Source organism: Triticum aestivum, chromosome 2D (genome assembly GCF_018294505.1).
Source record: "Triticum aestivum cultivar Chinese Spring chromosome 2D, IWGSC CS RefSeq v2.1, whole genome shotgun sequence".
NCBI classification, from domain to species: Eukaryota; Viridiplantae; Streptophyta; class Magnoliopsida; order Poales; family Poaceae; genus Triticum; species Triticum aestivum.
Genome location: NC_057799.1, coordinates 209,418,509 through 209,437,605, shown reverse-complemented (window position 1 = coordinate 209,437,605; position 19,097 = coordinate 209,418,509). Strand labels below are relative to the sequence as shown.

The 19,097-nt window shown below is 47.8% G+C and overlaps 1 protein-coding gene across 1 annotated transcript; it reads left to right on the top strand.

Annotated features, from left to right (window-relative positions):
- The first annotated feature begins 7,076 nt into the window (after positions 1 to 7,076).
- LOC123052597 (protein C2-DOMAIN ABA-RELATED 8) lies at positions 7,077 to 9,401 on the top strand. Its single transcript, XM_044475847.1, has 4 exons — positions 7,077 to 7,357; positions 8,496 to 8,591; positions 8,875 to 9,158; positions 9,329 to 9,401. Exons 1-4 carry the CDS (start codon positions 7,235 to 7,237, stop codon positions 9,399 to 9,401), a joined length of 576 nt encoding a protein of 191 aa, XP_044331782.1. The 5' UTR covers positions 7,077 to 7,234.
- Positions 9,402 to 19,097: the final 9,696 nt, after the last annotated feature.

Genomic DNA, 19,097 nt, shown 5'->3' with positions numbered 1-19,097 from the left:
TGTTCTTGCCATGGATATCTTCATAAACATGCCATCTTGCTGTAGGTATGCTTATTTTGTCATGCATTGCTTTGTGGTGAGTGCATCAAGCTCACCAACATGCCTACATATTATTGTTTCTGCCATGCTCTGTTTTCTGCTAAGTTTGGAACCTGATAACGAAACTTGCTATGTTTACATGCTTGCCATCATATCTTCTGGTCCTTTTTGGCTTATGGTCAGTAAGGGACTTTTGTCATATGCTTTGAGTAGATTCATGCCATGCCTTGTTTTGCCATGTTAAGTTCCTGTAGCATGTTGATTTTGTGCTCTGAACATTGCTACCTGATGTTATTACTGCCATGTCCAGTATTTCTGCCAAGTCTGTGAACCTGTTATTATTTGCAATCTTGCCATGTCCTTTTGAGAATTTTCTAGTGATTTCTGGAGATAGCTCAGTGTTCATGTTTTGTTGTGCTTTACCTGTACATCATGTCCATGCCTTTTTTTCATGTTGAGTTGCTGTAGCATATTGTTTTGATGCTTGCATTATGCCTAGTTGCTGTTTTCGTCAGATCGTTGCTATGTCTTGTTTGGAGTGTATGTGTTGCACCGTTGCTCCGTTTTGAGCATGCTCTAAATAAAACTTGCTTAGTTTTGCATGTAGTCTCATATTATCATGTTGCATCCTTGTTTTGAGGTGTTTGCTTGATGTTTGTATGCATTTTGCATCAATGCCATGCTTATCTTGTGTTGCTCATATCTTCTAGGCCGTAGCTCCGAATCTAATGAACTTTATATGTAACTTGACTAGAATTTCGTGTAGATCATCATGGTACTCTTTAACTTGCTGTTTAACAACTTGAACATAAGGTTTATTCAGTTCTGGACCAATTTCGAAATTTGCATATGAGGACTTACCGAAATTGTTATATGTTGTTTCCGGCCTCATTTAAACTTGCCTTGATGTGTTGTTCTTGTATGCATCATCTTTTGTCATGAGTAGCTTCATATAGCCTTGTCATGCATCATACTTGATTGAGCATCATGTCTTGTTCATGTGTGGTGTGTTTACCTTGTTGTGTGCTTCTTCTCGATAGTTCACGTGTCGTTGCGATTGTGAGGATTCGTTCGTCTTCGTGGCTTCATCTTCTTCATGGATTCGTTCTTCTTCCTAGCGGGATTACAGGCAAGATGACCGTCACCTTGGATCTCATTACTATCATTGATATGCTAGTTGCTTCGTTCTATCGCTTTGCTGCGCTACCTATTCACTTGCTCTTCAAGCTTCCCAAATTGCCATGAACCTCTAACCTTTGTCACCCTTCCTAGCAAACCATTGTTTGGCTATGTTACCGCTTTGCTCAGCCCCTCTTATAGCGTTGCTAGCTGTAGGTGAAGTTGAAGATTGCTCCATGTTGGATTATGTTTATGTTGGGATACCACAATATCTCTTATATTATTAATGCATCTATATATTTGGTAAAGGGTGGAAGGCTCGGCCTTATGCCTGGTGTTTTGTTCCACTCTTGCCGCCCTAGTTTCCGTCGAACCGGTGTTATGTTCCCGGATTTTGCGTTCCTTACACGGTTGGGTGATTTATGGGACCCCCTTGACAGTTCGCCTTGAATAAAACTCTTCCAGCAAGGACCAACTTTGGTTTTACCATTTGCCTAGCCTATTTCTTTTCCCTGGGGAGTCGCTCTCTCGAGGGTCATCTTTATTTAACCCCCCCCCCCGGGCCAGTGCTTCTCTAAGTGTTGGTCCGAACTGAGTAGACTGCGGGGCCCCCTCGGGGAAACTCGAGGTCTGGTTTTACTCGTAGGATGTCTCATCCGGTGTTGCCCTGAGACCGAGATATGTGCAGCTCCTATCAGGATGTCGGCGCATCGGGCGGCTTTGCTGGTTTTGTTTTACCATTGTCGAAATGTCTTGTAACCGGGATTCCGAGACTGATCGGGTCTTCCCGGGAGAAGGATTATCCTTCGTTGACCGTGAGAGCTTATAATGGGCTAAGTTGGGACACCCCTGCAGGGTATTATCTTTCGAAAGCCGTGCCCGCGGTTATGTGGCAGATGGGAATTTGTTAATATCCGGTTATAGAGAACTCGACACTTGACCTTAATTAAAACGCTTCAACCGCGTGTGTAGCTGTGATGGTCTCTTCTCGGCGGAGTCCGGGAAGTGAACACGATTTCTGGGTTATGTTTGACGTAAGTAGGAGTTCAGGATCACTTCTTGATCATTGCTAGTTCACGACCGTTCCTTTGCTTCTCTTCTCGCTCTTATTTGCGTAAGTTAGCCACCATACATTGCTTAGTCGCTGCTGCAACCTCACCACCTTATCCATTCCTTTCTCCTTTAAGCTTTGCTAGTCTTGATACCCTTGGTAATGGGATTGCTGAGTCCTCGTGGCTCACAGATTACTACAACAACAGTTGCAGGTACAGGTTTTCGCGATGATCATGACGCGAGAGCGATGTTACTTGTTTTGGAGTTCTTCTTCTGCTTCTTCTTCGATCAGGGGATAGGTTCCAGGTCGGCAGCCTGGGCTAGCAGGGTGGATGCCGATTGAGTTTCTGTTTATGTTTCATCCGTAGTCGGATGTTGAGTTTATGTTTGATATATTGATGTATTCTTGCGGCATTTGTATGCCTTGTATGTATCCCCAAATATTATGTAATGTTGATGTAATGATATTCACCTTGCAAAAGCGTCTTCAAGATGCGCTTCTATCCTTGGTGGGACCTTCGTGTTCCTTTAGGATAGGGTCGCATCTTGGGCGTGACAATCATAAACAAATAATTTTTTATTGTGAATGCTACCTTATCATGAAAATAATTATATGATAATGTATTGTAGTGTTTAAATACAAAAAATAGTGATGCAATGCAATTTCCCCAACCTGGCATGCCAAGGCCCTAAATACGAGGAGATACTTGGTATTATGTTATTCTGAGGGCGAGCGTTAGAGCATTGCGAAACATCTACATTGTAGGTTGGGGATCTTCCCAACTTCATATTTAGGGATCCCAATTAGTGACTCTCAACTCATGGTGAAGGATCTCTGGCCGGTGGCAACCAAGATCCAACATTGGGTCGAGCCTTGGCAGGCCAGGTTGCTCCCCAATGCGGCTCGGATGGTGCTTATCAAATCATCCTTGTCGAGCTTGCCCATGTTTATCAGGGGCTTTTCTGCACTTATGAAGGCCTTCATGAAGAGATTGCTAAGTATAAGTCCAAATTTTTTAGGAAAGGGAGAAGGACAAGCAAAAGTATCACATGGTTAAATGGGTAGATATTTATAAACCCAAAGACCAAGGGGGTCTAGCTATCATCTCAACCAAGCATATGAACATTGCCCTTCTCTCCAAATAGTTGTGGCGCGTTTCAAATAATGAAGGAGGTTGTGGCTGGACATTATTAAATCCAAGTATCTTCATGGGCAACCTTATCCTTTTGTCAGCGCGGGAGGAGATCCGGTTTTGGCAATCCCTTGTTTCGCTCCTTTCGGTTCTCTGTCTTAGTTCGTCGATCTCAATTGGGATGGGCTCCATGACGTTAATATGGCTTGATAGATGGATCGCGAATGCGCCCTTTGCTGCTTAGGTCGCTAAACATTTTACCATTTGCGCTGATCACAATATCTCCGTTGAGATGGCCGTGCTGGATTTTGTGCGCTCACTTTCAGGCGTGCCTTTAGCCCGGTGGAGTTGGCGGCTTGGGAAGGGCTTCTAGACTGCATTGCAATCCATTCTAATCTTTGAGGCCCGATCGATGTCTTGGCACTTGGAAGCGTCTGGTCGCTTCTTCATAAAGTCCCTTTATAGGGCTATTGCGGCTAATTAAGCCAGGCCCGGATGAGTTGTTCCTTATTTGGGACATCAAACTTCCCCTAAAGATCCATATTTTCTCATGCGTTTGATGTGACGACAGGTCCCTTCATGGGTTGGGGTCCAAAAACGAATGGCCGCAGAAATGGCCGATGTCCGTTTTGTGATGTGGATGAGGACTCCAATCATATATTTTCAAGCGTGTGACGTCGCAATTCCTTTGAAATTGTTTACAGTAAGTGATCGTTTGCAGGTGGTGCCCTTATAACTTTATGAACTTCTTTCAAATGGTTCAGTCTAGTAATGCTAATGACCATCATGCTCATTGTCTGACTTTTAGAGCGAGCACATGGAGCCTTTGGACAATTCAAAACCAATTTGTTTCCTCTTGTGTCACCCGTATGATGCAATTTAGAAACTTTGTGGTTTTATGCAACAGTGGAAGGTGTTTAGCCGTCAACGAGAGCGTGACGACATCGACATAATCCTTCACGATTCCGCTCATTGAGGCATTGTCTGTCGCCCCTTCACCTCCTCCGGAGCCTAATTAGGCTTGTAGCTTGTGGATTTGGGGAGATAATTACACGTACAGTCCTTGTACTCTCTGGCCCGTGACATAACAGTCCTCAAACTCGTGAAATGCTCCACGACGGTCCTCAAATACGAGAATAAGCTCCAATACGGTCCTGACTACATCTCATGGTACGCCTAGCAGCCCAGTCCGGTGGTACATCAGTGTACAGTAGAAGCATGGGACCCACAAGAGAAGGAATAGAAAAATCAAGGTTCGAACCTGAGACCTGTGGGCTGATTGCAAAGCACGCATAAGCTAACGACGAAGCAAAAGTGTGCTTCGATTTTACTCCCTCCGTCTTATAATGTAAGACATTTTTTGACACTACACTAGTGTCAAAAAAGTCTTACATTATGAGACAAAGGGAGTATTATTTCTGACCAAGACTTTTACATAGTGCGCTTCCATGTACCTCTCCAAGAGACTATCACGTTCCTAATCAAATAGTTTTTTTTTCAAGTTCACGTTTATTTTTATCTTTTCCCATTTGAAAAAGTAAATGTAAGAAAAAAATTACAATCACCATGAAAGATAAATAAAGTGTTTGTGCATTTGCAAAAAATGTTCAAAAAGTTTTTGGAAAATGTTTAATGTGTATTAAAAAATTGTCAATGTATTTTTTTAAATGTTCATCATGCATTCAAAAAAAATTACAATGTGTATTTAAAACAAATGTTCGACGTGTATCAAGAAACATGTTGAATTTTTTTTTAATACAAGTTGAACAATTTTTAATACATTTCTAGAATTTATAATGATTACACAATAATTTTTTATATATGTTGTCGACTTTTTAAGTAACTGTGTGTATAAAAAATACAATGAATATGAGCAGTAATTGTGAGTGTTTGTGGTCCTGAATGAAGATAGATAATTTTGAAAATTTAAACTCGTGTAAAAATAAACATGAACTTGGAGGGAAACAATAGGAGAACCGGTAGTTCGGCACATAATTGGGCAAGACTATAACTAATTTCTAAAACTAATATAAAAATTATTCAAAATACATGTTGTCAAAAAATTTAAAGTTGTGTATTTGAAAAATACAATGAGGTTGCACAATAATTGTGGGTGCTTGTGGTCCTGAATGAAGACACATAAAATTTTCTTGCATTTCTTTTTTTTAATCCACATAAATTTTAGAAAAATTTGATGTTTACCTCTTCAGGTTACTAGAGAACAAAGAACAAAGATTTAAAATGCACAATAACTGTATTATTTATATAAAAAGGTAAATTTAAAATAAACACAAACCTGGTAAAATAAATTATAAAGGAAACCGATAGAATACGTATTAGGGAAATCGCTTGAAGATTTTTCTACGCTTTTGTGTTCTCTGAACGCAAGCGATACGGGAAATTGGTCTATATTGTGGTTATATCACTACTCTACATGATTCATATGTCGCTCAGCTGGCTAGCTAATGTTGCCGGCTAGCCTTTTGTCTCTGTATCGAACGCACCGCGAACGCTTTATTTTTCTGATTAATTTCTCTATCGCGCACTGGCATATGGACCCATATTTCTAATGTGTGCTGACATGGCATCTGTCTGGGTGCAGGGCGTAGCGGGAGACGTTGCCAGTACCGTATTGGAGTGCATCATCGTATATAAGGACCATAGTGGAACATTTCACGACTTTGAGGACCATCGTGTTACACGTCGGAGAGCATAAGAACTGTAGCTGTAATTACCTCGGATTTGGGACATGTGCTACTGCCCACAGCGCAATTTATGTTGACACATCCCATGAAAGATAAACGAGTAGGATATAGGATATGCAAAGCTTTTTAAAAGATCCGTCGCCGCTTGATATGACGATCTTACGACTTATCCTCATTGTTACAACAAAGGCCATGTTACGTAACCTTTTGTAACAAAGCTCATATTGCAGAAAAATATTTACAACAAAGGTTGTGTTGCAGATTTTTTTCCCCAACTTTTACAGCATGGATGATGTTGCAGAATTTTTTTGCAATAAAATATGTTGCAGCAGCAGCACTAGCATCGTTGTCGTCGCCGTTTTGCAAATTCGCCGTTGTTGCAAATATTCATCGGTGTTGCGACGGGCACGGCTTGGCGGGCACGCGCGGCTTCCGCTGTGCGAGACCGAGCTGGCGGTGTCGGTCGCTGGTCCTGCACCCACTTCGCCGCCAGCAACGGAAACCTCCTATCGGGCTTGCATCATGGCGGAGGCGGCCAAGGGGATGAGCACCGTCCGACATGGAAGGCTGAGTCGTTGTCGCGGTCTCTCTTGGGTTCGTTGGACAAGGTTCTTCCCTGCCAATACCTGGGCGGCATCGACGGCCACCGCTCAGGTCCGGCCACCCTGTTCGCTCCATCATGGTCAGGAAGGCCAGCGCCAACAGAAGTACCTTCTAATTGGTCTATAACATACCACTTGTTGCAGTTTACTTTTTGAAACAGATGACTAGTTACAGGAATGGGAGTAGGCTACAGAAACACATTTGTCGTTAGTGTTTCAGGGTAGATAAGGACGAAAGATAGATGCGATGGGCTGGCAACGCGTGGCAAGCGTAGGACAGGGCGGACGTAAGAGAAAAGATCGGTCGGCTGAACACTGGCTTCAACCATAGAAGGGGCAGCAGAATTCGCAATTTACTCGACACAAATTAATACTTACTATTAATTTCAAAAATTGCCCATTATTGTCCACGAGGTAGGCGAGGCCCGAGGGTCCCCATAGTTGGCGGAGCCGCCTATAAAACCCGGTGCCAGCCGCCAGCTGTTGGCCGCATCCACCCTGCCACCAGCCAGCTACCTGCTCCTTAATTCTCTCTTCTTGCCCTACTCCCATCCCGTGGCTAGAAGCCAAGAATTTGTCTGCCATGGCGTCGGAGCCGGTGATCGGGAAGCTCAGCGTCCGCGTTGTCCGAGGCCACAACCTCGTCATCGCCGACCCGCTCACCCACACCAGCGACCCCTATGTCGTCCTCTGCTACGGCTCCCAGGTCGGCCCTCATCCCCTTCTCCCCAGTCCTTGACGTAGGAGCCGTGTGTTGCCGCCGGCAGCTGAGAGCGGCGTGGCAAAGGTCGCAGCCAACGACTCACGCATACGTAGGTTGTGGCGGCACGGCATCCGGGGGATCGGGTCAGGGAGGGTGCCGATCTTCTCCGAATTCGTTTTGTGCTCACGAGATGTTTGATAGATCAATAAGTACGGACCAGCTATTTCTTGCTGTTAAGCTAGGTTCTTATATTCTCATATTAGTTACACCGGAGAGGCACCGATTAATACCTTATGAACAGGTTTTGAAATGATTGGTTCGAATCGGACTAGTTCCCACTTGGTCATGGAATTTCAAGACCGACGCATTCCTGGCGTGCAAACAGGACATGTTATGTTTTGCAGCATGTTGAACTGAACTACTGAACAGCAGTATATCAAATCATGAAATAAGTCAAGCTCAAAACAAGAAAATCGTGATGGAAATGTGAATGCCCAGTTGTTTAACTGCATAGCAGAGTACAAAACCTAAAAGTTCACCTAAAATCGAAAAATCATGATGTTATGTCCATTTAGTTGATGATGAATTAGTACAGTAAGCGGCCTTTGGATGATTCCCACACTGATAGGCTAATCAAAATGGTATATCATCGGTTAAATGGTCAGCTTTTTTTTAGATTGGTCAGCTAACATGTTCTAGATTGCTATTTTGTTATTCATAGCTGTCAATTTCTAAGATAAATCACTGAGTATCTTACTTTTTTGTTTATTTAAGATTATCTTGTGTGTTAACAAGGGCTTGGCTCTTCTCAAATAGAAAAAAGGGCTTGCTGTGCTGCATGATTACCTACCCAATGGTTTATATAATACACTCAATAGTTCTGTACGAACAGGTCTAGTTCTATTTTATCTCCTCGTGGAATTGTTGCTAGCCTTTGATAGAGTTGGTTGAATGCTATAAATTTTGCACAGTGGCATGATGTCAGATTTTCAGTTCACTATTATGCACTATGATTATATAAACTGTAATTTCTACAGTTGACTTCAGGTCCAGTGACATGGACAGCTATCGTGTTTCTCAGCATTACTGCTAATTTCACTATCTATCTGTGTTACTGAAGTTTTATTTCCTCATGGTGTAGAAGGTGAAGACTAGCGTTCAGAAGAAAAATGCCAATCCCTTATGGAATGACGTACTGGTGCTCCCTGTCACAAATCCTACAAAGCCAGTGAAACTTGTAAGTTTGCTGTTTGAGTTTCTTCATCAAGTAAACTCTACTGAAATTTTGTGTGTACATATTTTGTGTAACCTGAAGTTGAAAGGAACTTCAGTATTTGTTATATACAGTAGTATTTTAACCAATTTCTGAAAGAAGCCTCCAAAAATGATTGCATAGAATTTTCTTCTGTGCTGAAACATACAGTAAAAGATAGGGGGCCTTTTACACCATAGATCCACAGATGGTTGGTGAAGATATTAAATGAACACTTATATATCCACCTGGCAAAAACATCATGCAGGAGGTTTTTGATGAGGACAAATTCACAGCGGATGACAGCATGGGAGTGGCTGAGTTCAACGTAACTGATACCTATGACGCTGCAAAGCTGGATCTAAAGCATGCCTCTGATGGAACCAGGATCAAGACGATCTACCCGGTTGGCACAAACTACCTTGGCGGTGAGAGCCACGTATCGTGGAAGAATGGCAAGGTCGTCCAAGACTTGATTCTGAAGCTGAAGAATGTTGACAGTGGCTCTGTCGTGCTACAGCTGGAATGGGTTCACGTCCCTGGTGTTACCCTGTAAGTTGCGCCCGACTGAATGTTATTGCAACCTGGTTTGATGAAGCTGCAGCTATGGGTTCCTGTTCCTGGTATCAGATGTGTTAGCAATTTGTGGATGTTGTGGTTTGCAGTGTATGTGCTGTGTGTGTGTTATTGATTTCAGCTTGATGTATGCACTGTATTTGTAGTACTGTGGTTTTGAAGTTTGTGCTTCAAGCTGAACAAATAAGAGACACCGTTTGTGGTTACACTGAGGTGTAATTTAAGAATTCACAGCTTAAATTGAAAGATTGGTGGTACTAATTAGTTTACATAAATTTTCACCTGAAAACAGTACAATTAAGAATTTTGTATTTTATAGGGATCGGGTGTTTGGTTCAACTGAATACATCGTTTGGTGGGCTCGCAGAGCAACCAAAAACTAAGAACAACCAAAAACAACACAAACGGATAAGGGAAACGCTTGCGTTCACCCGGCTGATCATACGCGTGCGTCGGCTGCCTCCACGATCTTCTGATCAATCTTTACTCATACATTGCGGAGCAACCCATCTCATACTCAGCTCTGTTAGAGCCCCGCTGCTAGACGTGTAGCGCATGCGACACATGTCCCCCGTGCGTAACTTTCTCTCTCTATACCATTGCTGCAAATGCTGGGGGATGTTGTGAGCTGGTGCGATGAATGGCCGGCTACGAGTGAGGATGTTCTGAGGGCGTTGAGTGGCTGCTTTGAACCGGACAGCGACGTTGCTTGTGGTTCCACGAAGGGAGCGCCTAGTGCAGGAGGTGCTGGTGCCATGAGCCCGGCGGATTGCAACGTCACCGTCGTTTCTGAAACATCGCCTGTGTTGCGGAGGCGCCCGTGTTGCGAAGGTGTGGATGTTGCGAGCTTGCCAAATTGCAACTTCACCGTCATTTCTAAAACATCACTGATGTTGCTGAGAAGGGTCTGCGAGCTTGCCGAATTGCAACTTCACTAATGTTTCTAAAACATGGTCAATATGTGATGCTGCTTTTGCGAAGGGGAGATGTGTGGGGTAAATTGCAACTTTGTGATGTGTTTGAAACATGACCGATGTTGTGAAGCTAGAAGAATGATGCACTGTGGGCCATTGGATCGCGGCTGATCTGATGATGGAGGAGCCAGGGGATAACCGGAAGTTATCATTCGGCCGACGCATAGCTCTCCCCAACAACTAAAATCTACTAGAACATGAAGACGCGCGTTGCCGCGCCTACCCATTTTTATAGAAAACAAAGTTATAAATCAAAGATGATAGAAGCATATGATGAAATTTGAATCAGGCATATTTTGAAAAATGATTGGATGTTGCATTAAGTAGAAATGAAGTTAATAAAAAAATGGAAGAACAATGATGTTCATTATCGTTGGAAGGACCAACTCAAACGACAAATATTTCACTGAAATTGCACTCCTATTACTGCATTGTATTGTGGCTATGAAATTCTCCAATCTAAATATTTCTTGTGGAATCGACTTTTCATATGAAATTGAATGGAAATAGCTTGGGAACTCGATAAATAGAGTCAGAAGAACAGCTGTTGCATTTTTTTATTTTGATTTATGAGTCATGATAGAGTCAGAAGTGAAGGAAATATGCCCTAGAGGCAATAATAAAGTTGTTATTTATACTTCCTTATATCATGATAAATGTTTATTATTCATGCTAGAATTGTATTAACCGGAAACTTAGTACATGTGTGAATACATAGAAAAACAGAGTGTCCCTAGTATGCCTCTACTAGACTAGCTCGTTAATCAAAGATGGTTAAGTTTCCTGACCATAGACATGTGTTGTCATTTGATGAACGGGATCACATCATTAGAGAATGATGTGATGGACAAGACCCATCCGTTAGCTTAGCACAAATGATCGTTTAGTTTTATTGCTAATGCTTTCATCATGACTTATACATGTTCCTCTGACTATGAGATTATGCAACTCTCGAATACCGGAGGAACACCTTGTGTGCTATCAAACGTCACAACGTAACTGGGTGGTTATAAAGATGCTCTACAGGTGTCTCCGAAGGTGTTTGTTGAGTTGGCATAGATCGAGATTAGGATTTGTCATTCCGTGCATCGGAGAGGTATCTCTGGGCCCTCTCGGTAATGCTCATCACTATAAGCCTTGCAAACAATGTGACTAATAGTTAGTTGCGGGATGATGCATTATGGAACGAGTAAAGAGACTTGCCGGTAATGAGATTGAACTAGGTATGATGATACCAACGACCGAATCTCGGGCAAGTAACATACCGATGACAAAGGGAACAACGTATGTTGTTATGCGGTTTGACCGATAAAGATCTTCGTAGAATATGTAGGAGCCAACATGAGCATCCAGGTTCCACTATTGGTTATTGACCGGAGATGTGTCTCGGTCATGTCTACATAGTTCTCGAACCCGTAGGGTCCGCACGCTTAATGTTCGATGACGATTTGTATTATGAGTTATGTGATTTGATGTACCGAAGTTTGTTCAGAGTCCCGGATGAGATCACGTACATGATGAGGAGTTTCGAAATGGTCGAGACATAAAGATTGATATATTGGAAGGTTATGTTTGGACACCGGAATAGTTTCGGAAAGGTTCGGACATTTTCCGGAGTACCGGGGGGTTACCGGAACCCCCCGGGGGGTTAATGGGCCTTCATGGGCCCTTGAGGAGAGAGGAGGCAGGCGGCCAGGTGGAGGCGCCCCCCCAAGCCCAAACCGAATTGGACTAGGGTTGGGGGCGGCCCCCCTTTCCTTCTTCTCCTCCTTCTCTTTCCCCCTTCTCCTTCTTGGAATAGGAAAGGGGGGGCGAATCCTACTTGGACCGGGAGTCCAAGTAGGACTCCCCCCTTGGCGCGCCACACCTTGGCCGGCCTCCTTGTCGGGGGTGTCGTGCGACATATGCCAAAGGATGGCTTATCATGGTGAGGGAGAGTAAGACGTCGTCGGTGCCAGGAAACGGGATGAGGCGTAGACACGCACGCCGGCGAACTTTACCCAGGTCCGGGGCTCTCCTAGGAGACAACACCCCTAGTCCTGCTCTGCGGGGTCTCCGCATGATCACTAAACCAACAATGGTGGCTACAAGCTTGCTCCTTGAGCTGTTTCTCTAGAGGAGGAAGAAGAACAAGGCTAGCCCTAGCTTCGCTCTCTCTATGGGTGTGTGTGTGGTCTCTATGAGGCTGAACCCTTTGCATGGGTGCCCTGGGGGGGTTTATATAGGCCTACCCCCAGGGGTACAAACGGTAATCCGGCCGGGTGTAGGACCCGGCTGTCAGTGTCTATGGTCGCCGACTTCTCTGCCGGCCGCTGGGGCCCGCCGCCGGGTGGGTCCCGCCGGCTGTCTCGTACGTCATCGACAGGCCGTGCCCGCCGCTCGCGGGTCCTACCGACTGCTTAATACTGTGGCCGCGCCACTTATGATGCATGCTTGGTCGGGGAGAGCGTGGCTACAGTGCCGCCGCCTGGTGGGCGTTCACTGTAGCCATCCCCTGTCTCTTCTGGTTAATGGCGCACGGACTTTGAGGGAGGGGGAGGGCCGCCTGGTGGGGAGTCGGCCTCCCCCTCGTTGACTGGTCAGGGCCTGCCGCCTTCTGGGTTCTCACTGGCAAGTAGGGCTGCCGCCTGTGGGCTGTACCGATAGCCCGTAGTGGGAGCATGGCCTCCTCTGTCATGGGTGATGTCACGGGCTGCGTGGCAACAGTGCCGCGCCGGGCGAGGGATGTCCGTCCAGTACGCTGCACTGTGGCCACGCTCCACCCTGGATTCGGGGGTGGCAGGCTACACTGTAGCCACGCCCCGTCTCGTCGTGATTATGTGGGTGCTAACTTCAAGGGAGCAGAGGGGGCCGCCTGCTAGGAGCCGGCCCACCTCGTGGCCGCCATCAGGGGGTTGCCGCCTTCTGGCAACCGGCCGCTTGGACCAGCCAGCTCCGAGAAGGCGGCTCTTCCTCTTTGAGGCTTGAGGGGCGTAGCCGGCCCCGATGTCTTGAAATACCGCGGGAGGCTTATGAGGCTACCCGTGGTCATTTACTCCGACAGTAGTCCCCGAAGCTGGTGGGGCGCCGCGGCTGAAAGAGGCGAGGAGCCTCAGCAGCTTCCTACTCCGAGGGTTCTGGTTGCTTTGCTTCGTCCATCTTCCGGAGCGCCGACTGGTGGGAGTTGGGTGCGACCAGGCAGGCCGCCTGGTGATTTCGAAACGTCGCAGCGGGATCCAGGTGGCACGCCAGCCGGGCACCAGGCTTGCCGCCCGTTGCCCGCACGCCACGCGGCGTCAGCCAGTCGGGCCAGCCTGCCAGCCAACGCGCGCGACGGGACGTCGCTGCAGGCTGGGGCCCACCACTACCGTGCCTCGGCGAGCGCGCGGATCCGCTGCGGCCGAGGCGAACAGTTAGGATTCCGTGGCGCATTAACTACACATCGTTACTGCACGGTAAATGCAGGGGCGTGGGGTCATGGGCGCAGTTAATCCCACGTCCCCCCATGTTCTCGCCCCCTCGGCTCCGCCGCCTAGGGCTATAAGTAGGGGGAGGAGGGGGCGGCAAACGCACGCGCGCCCTCCTCTCCCTTCGTCATTTCCTTCCTTCCTCTCTTCGCCGCGGCAGCGTCCCTGCCTCTTGCCGACACACTGCCGCAGCTCATCGTCGCCGAGATTCTCCTCCCGCGGCGTTGCTGCTCCACCGCGGGCTCGCTCGTTCGTCGCCGCGCCGCGCCTCCGTCGGGCCCAAGCTCTCATGGCGCGCGAACAGGCCGGCGCTTGGGACGGCTCCAACGTCCACGAGGATCACCTCGCCTTCCTCCGCCAGACGCGGCGGCTGCCCGACGAGAACTACGTATGGGTACGTCCTTCGCCCGAAACAGAGATCTCGCCAGCGCCGGAGGACGGCGAACGCGTCGTCTTCTGGTCGCATTTCCTTCGCGGCTTCGGCCTGCCGGCAAGCGGCTTCTTCCGCTCCTTCCTTCAGTTCTATCGACTCCAGCCGCACCACCTCACACGAAACACGGTGGTGCTGTTGTCCGCCTTTGTTACTCTCTGCGAGGGTTACCTCGGCGTTCTCCCCACCCTCGAGCTCTGGGGGGAGTTCTTCTACACCAAGCTCGGCACCGCCGCCAAGAAGGAGGCGGCTCAGTGCGGAGCCTTCGTCGCGGTGTGGCGTCCGGGCGACGGGAACTGCTTCCCGGTCATCAACTTGTCACAGTCGGTCAAGCTGTGGCAAACATCTTACTTCTACATCAAGAACGTCCACCTGACGCACGACTTCGTCAACCTGCCGGCTTATACAGCCGGCCCGCCGGCTGAGCCCCGCACCAACCGGACTTTCAAGCCAAGGACGTTGTCGGCCGCCTCCATTGCCACCATCGCCCGCCTCAAGGTGATGACGGAGTTGGAGGGCCTCAAGGCCTCGGACTTGCTGACCGCCTTTGTGGTGCACCGAGTGCTCCCTCTTCAAGGCTGGCCTCACATGATCAGTCGGATGAGCGGGCATCAAGACCCGCGCCGGATGTGCACCAAGGAGATGCCGGACACGGAGGTGGCCCGGCTGGTGAACTACATCTCGAACTGCAAACTCTCGGAGGGAGAGTGGCAGTTCGGCAAGCGGTCGTACTCCCGCGCAGACCCGCCGCCCGCGGTGAGTCCTTAACTCTTTTTTCTCTTTGTTTGCCGGGTTCTGCTTTGCCGCCTGATCAGTCGGTCACGATGCAGATCCTCACATCCTAGCCGGCAGCCGACGCCCTGGAGCAGGGTCATGAGTACCTGCCGGACCGGTCAGTGAGTGACGTGGACGACCCCGACTTGGGGACGGCCGCCATGGAGGAGGACGACGCCACAGGTGGTGGTGGCGGAGGAGGCGGCGTCAAGGACTGGCCGGACGACGATGAGGAGGAGGCCGAGCCGCGCCGCCCGCCCGGCGCCGACAAGACGGGCGTGGGCTCCTCAGCCGCCCCGACTGCACCAGGCGGCACGCAGAAGCGTCGAGCCGGCCCACCGTAGTCCGGTAGCCGGCCGAAGAAGCCCGGGAACATGGTCGCCGTGACCAGGCAGCAGGAGGCCGCCACGAAGGCGGTCCAGTTCCAGAGGGCCCCGAAGCAGCCCCCGACGGTGTCTGCGTAAGTGCTTCGTTTCTCTTGTGCTTTCTTTTCTTCTTTCTTGCAAACTCTGTCTGAGTTTTCTCTTGTCTTGCTTGAACAGGGCCCCGCTCTCTCTTGAGCGGTCGACCTCTGCTTCCGTGATCGGGGCAGCGGAGGGCTCCGCCAACACCCGCCGCATAGACCCGCTCGCCGACCTCCAGGAGGCGACAGAGAAGAACGCGCGGGAGGTGCGCGAGGAGCGGCAGGAGGCGGAGCGGCAGAGGGAGGCGGCCAAGGCTGTTGGAAATATGCCCTAGAGGCAATAATAAAATGGTTATTATTATATTTCCTTGTTCATGATAATTGTCTATTGTTCATGCTATAATTGTGTTATCCGGAAATCGTAATACATGTGTGAATACATAGACCACAACATGTCCCTAGTGAGCCTCTAGTTGACTAGCTCGTTGATCAACAGATAGTCATGGTTTCCTGACTATGGACATTGGATGTCATTGGTAACGGGATCACATCATTAGGAGAATGATGTGATGGACAAGACCCAATCCTAAGCATAGCACAAGATCGTGTAGTTCGTTTGCTAGAGCTTTTCCAAATGTCAAGTATCATTTCCTTAGACCATGAGATTGTGCAACTCCCGGATACCATAGGAGTGCTTTGGGTGTGCCAAACGTCACAACGTAACTGGGTGGCTATAAAGGTGCACTACGGGTATCTCCGAAAGTGTCTGTTGGGTTGGCACGAATCGAGACTGGGATTTGTCACTCCGTATGACGGAGAGGTATCTCTGGGCCCACTCGGTAATGCATCATCATAATGAGCTCAATGTGACCAAGTGTTTGGTCACGGGATCATGCATTACGGTACGAGTAAAGTGACTTGCCGGTAACGAGATTGAACAAGGTATTGGGATACCGACGATCGAATCTCGGGCAAGTAACGTACCGATTGACAAAGGGAATTGTATACGGGATTGATTGAATCCTCGACATCGTGGTTCATCCGATGAGATCATCGTGGAACATGTGGGAGCCAACATGGGTATCCAGATCCCGCTGTTGGTTATTGACCGGAGAGTCGTCTCGGTCATGTCTGCATGTCTCCCGAACCCGTAGGGTCTACACACTTAAGGTTCGGTGACGCTAGAGTTGTAGAGATATTAGTATGCGGTTAACCGAAAGTTGTTCGGAGTCCCGGATGAGATCCCGGACGTCACGAGGAGTTCCGGAATGGTCCGGAGGTAAAGATTTATATATGGGAAGTCCTATTTTGGCCACCGGAAAATGTTCGGGATTTTTCGGTATTGTACCGGGAAGGTTCTAGAAGGTTCCAAAGTGGGGCCCACCTGCATGGGGGGACCCACATGAACGTGGGTAGTGGGGGCAAGGCCCCACACCCCTGGTCAAGGCGCACCAAGATCCCACCTTAGAAGGAATAAGATCATATCCCGAAGGGATAAGATCAAGATCCCTAAAAAAGGGGGATAACAATCGGTGGGGAAGGGAAATGATGGGATTTCTTTCCCCCACCTTTGCCAACGCCCCAATGGACTTGGAGGGCAAGAAACCAGCCCCCTCCACCCCTATATATAGTGGGGAGGCGCATGGGAGCAGCACCCCAAGCCCTGGCGCCTCCCTCCCTCCCGTGACACCTCTTCCTCCCCGCTTGCGCTTGGCAAAGCCCTGCCGGGATCCCGCTACTTCCACCACCACGCCGTCGTGCTGCTGGATCTCCATCAACTTCTCCTCCCCCCTTGCTGGATCAAGAAGGAGGAGACGTCCCCGCTCCGTACGTGTGTTGAACGCGGAGGTGCCGTCCGTTCGGCGCTAGGATCATCGGTGATTTGGATCACGACGAGTACGACTCCATCAACCCCGTTCTCTTGAACGCTTCCGCGCGCGATCTACAAGGGTATGTAGATGCACTCCCCTCTCTCTCGTTGCTAGATGACTCCATAGATTGATCTTGGTGATACGTAGAAAATTTTAAATTTCTGCTACGATCCCCAACAGTGGCATCATGAGCTAGGTCTATGCGTAGTTTCTATGCACGAGTAGAACACAAACTTGTTGTGGGCGTAGATGTTGTCAATTTTCTTGCCACTACTAGTCTTATCTTGTTTCGGCGGCATCGTGGGATGAAGCGGCCCGGACCGACCTTACACGTACGCTTACGTGAGACAGGTTCCACCGACTGACATGCACTAGTTGCATAAGGTGGCTAGCGGGTGTCTGTCTCTCCCACTTTAGTCGAATCGGATTCGATGAAAAGGGTCCTTATGAAGGGTAAATAGAAGTTGGCATATCACATTGTGGTTTTACGTAGGTAAGAAACGTTCTTGCTAGAAACCTATAGAAGCCACGTAAAAACATGCAACAACAATTAGAGGACGTCTAACTTGTTTTTGCAGCATATGCCTTGTGATGTGATATGGCCAAAAGGATGTGATGAATGAAATATATGTGATGTATGAGATTGATCATGTTCTTGTAATAGGAATCACGACTTGCATGTCGATGAGTATGACAACCGGCAGGAGCCATAGGAGTTGTCTTTATTTTTTGTATGACCTGCGTGTCATTGAATAACGCCATGTAAATTACTTTACTTTATTGCTAAACACGTTAGCCATAGAAGTAGAAGTAATCGTTGGCGTGACAACTTCATGAAGACACGATGATGGAGATCATGGTGTCATGCCGGTGACGAAGATGATCATGGCGCCCCGAAGATGGAGATCAAAGGAGCAATATGATACTGGCCATATCATGTCACTATTTGATTGCATGTGATGTTTATCATGTTTTACATCTTATTTGCTTAGAACGACGGTAGCTTAAATAAGATGATCCCTCGCAATAATTTCAAGAAAGTGTTCCCCCTAACTGTGCACCGTTGCGAAGGTTCGTTGTTTCGAAGCACCACGTGATGATCGGGTGTGATAGATTCTAACGTTCGAATACAACGGGTGTAAGCCAGATTTACACACGCAATACACTTAGGTTGACTTGACGAGCCTAGCATGTACAGACATGGCCTCGGAACACGGAAGACCGAAAGGTCGAGCATGAGTCGTATAGAAGATACGATCAACATGAAGATGTTCACCGATGTTGACTAGTCCGTCTCACGTGATGATCGGACACGGCCTAGTTGACTCGGATCATGTTTCACTTAGATGACTAGAGGGATGTCTATCTGAGTGGGAGTTCATTGAATAATTTGATTAGATGAACTTAATTATCATGAACTTAGTCTAAAATCTTTACAATATGTCTTGTAGATCAAATGGCCCACGCTAATGTTGCCCTCAACTTCAACGCGTTCCTAGAGAAAACCAAGCTGAAAGATGATGGCAGCAACTATACGGACTGGGTCCGGAACCTGAGGATCATCCTCATAGCTGCCAAGAAAGATTATGTCCTAGAAGCACCGCTAGGTGACGCACCCATCCCAGAGAACCAAGACGTTATGAACGCTTGGCAGCAGCGTGCTGATGATTACTCCCTCGTTCAGTGCGGCATGCTTTACAGCTTAGAACCGGGGCTCCAAAAGCGTTTTGAGCAACACGGAGCATATGAGATGTTCGAAGAGCTGAAAATGGTTTTCCAAGCTCATGCCCGGGTCGAGAGATATGAAGTCTCCGACAAGTTCTTCAGTTGTAAGATGGAGGAAAATAGTTCTGTCAGTGAGCACATACTCAAAATGTCTGGGTTACACAACCGCTTGACTCAGCTGGGAGTTAATCTCCCGGATGACGCGGTCATTGACAGAATCCTTCAGTCGCTTCCACCGAGCTACAAGAGCTTTGTGATGAACTTCAATATGCAGGGGATGGAAAAGACCATT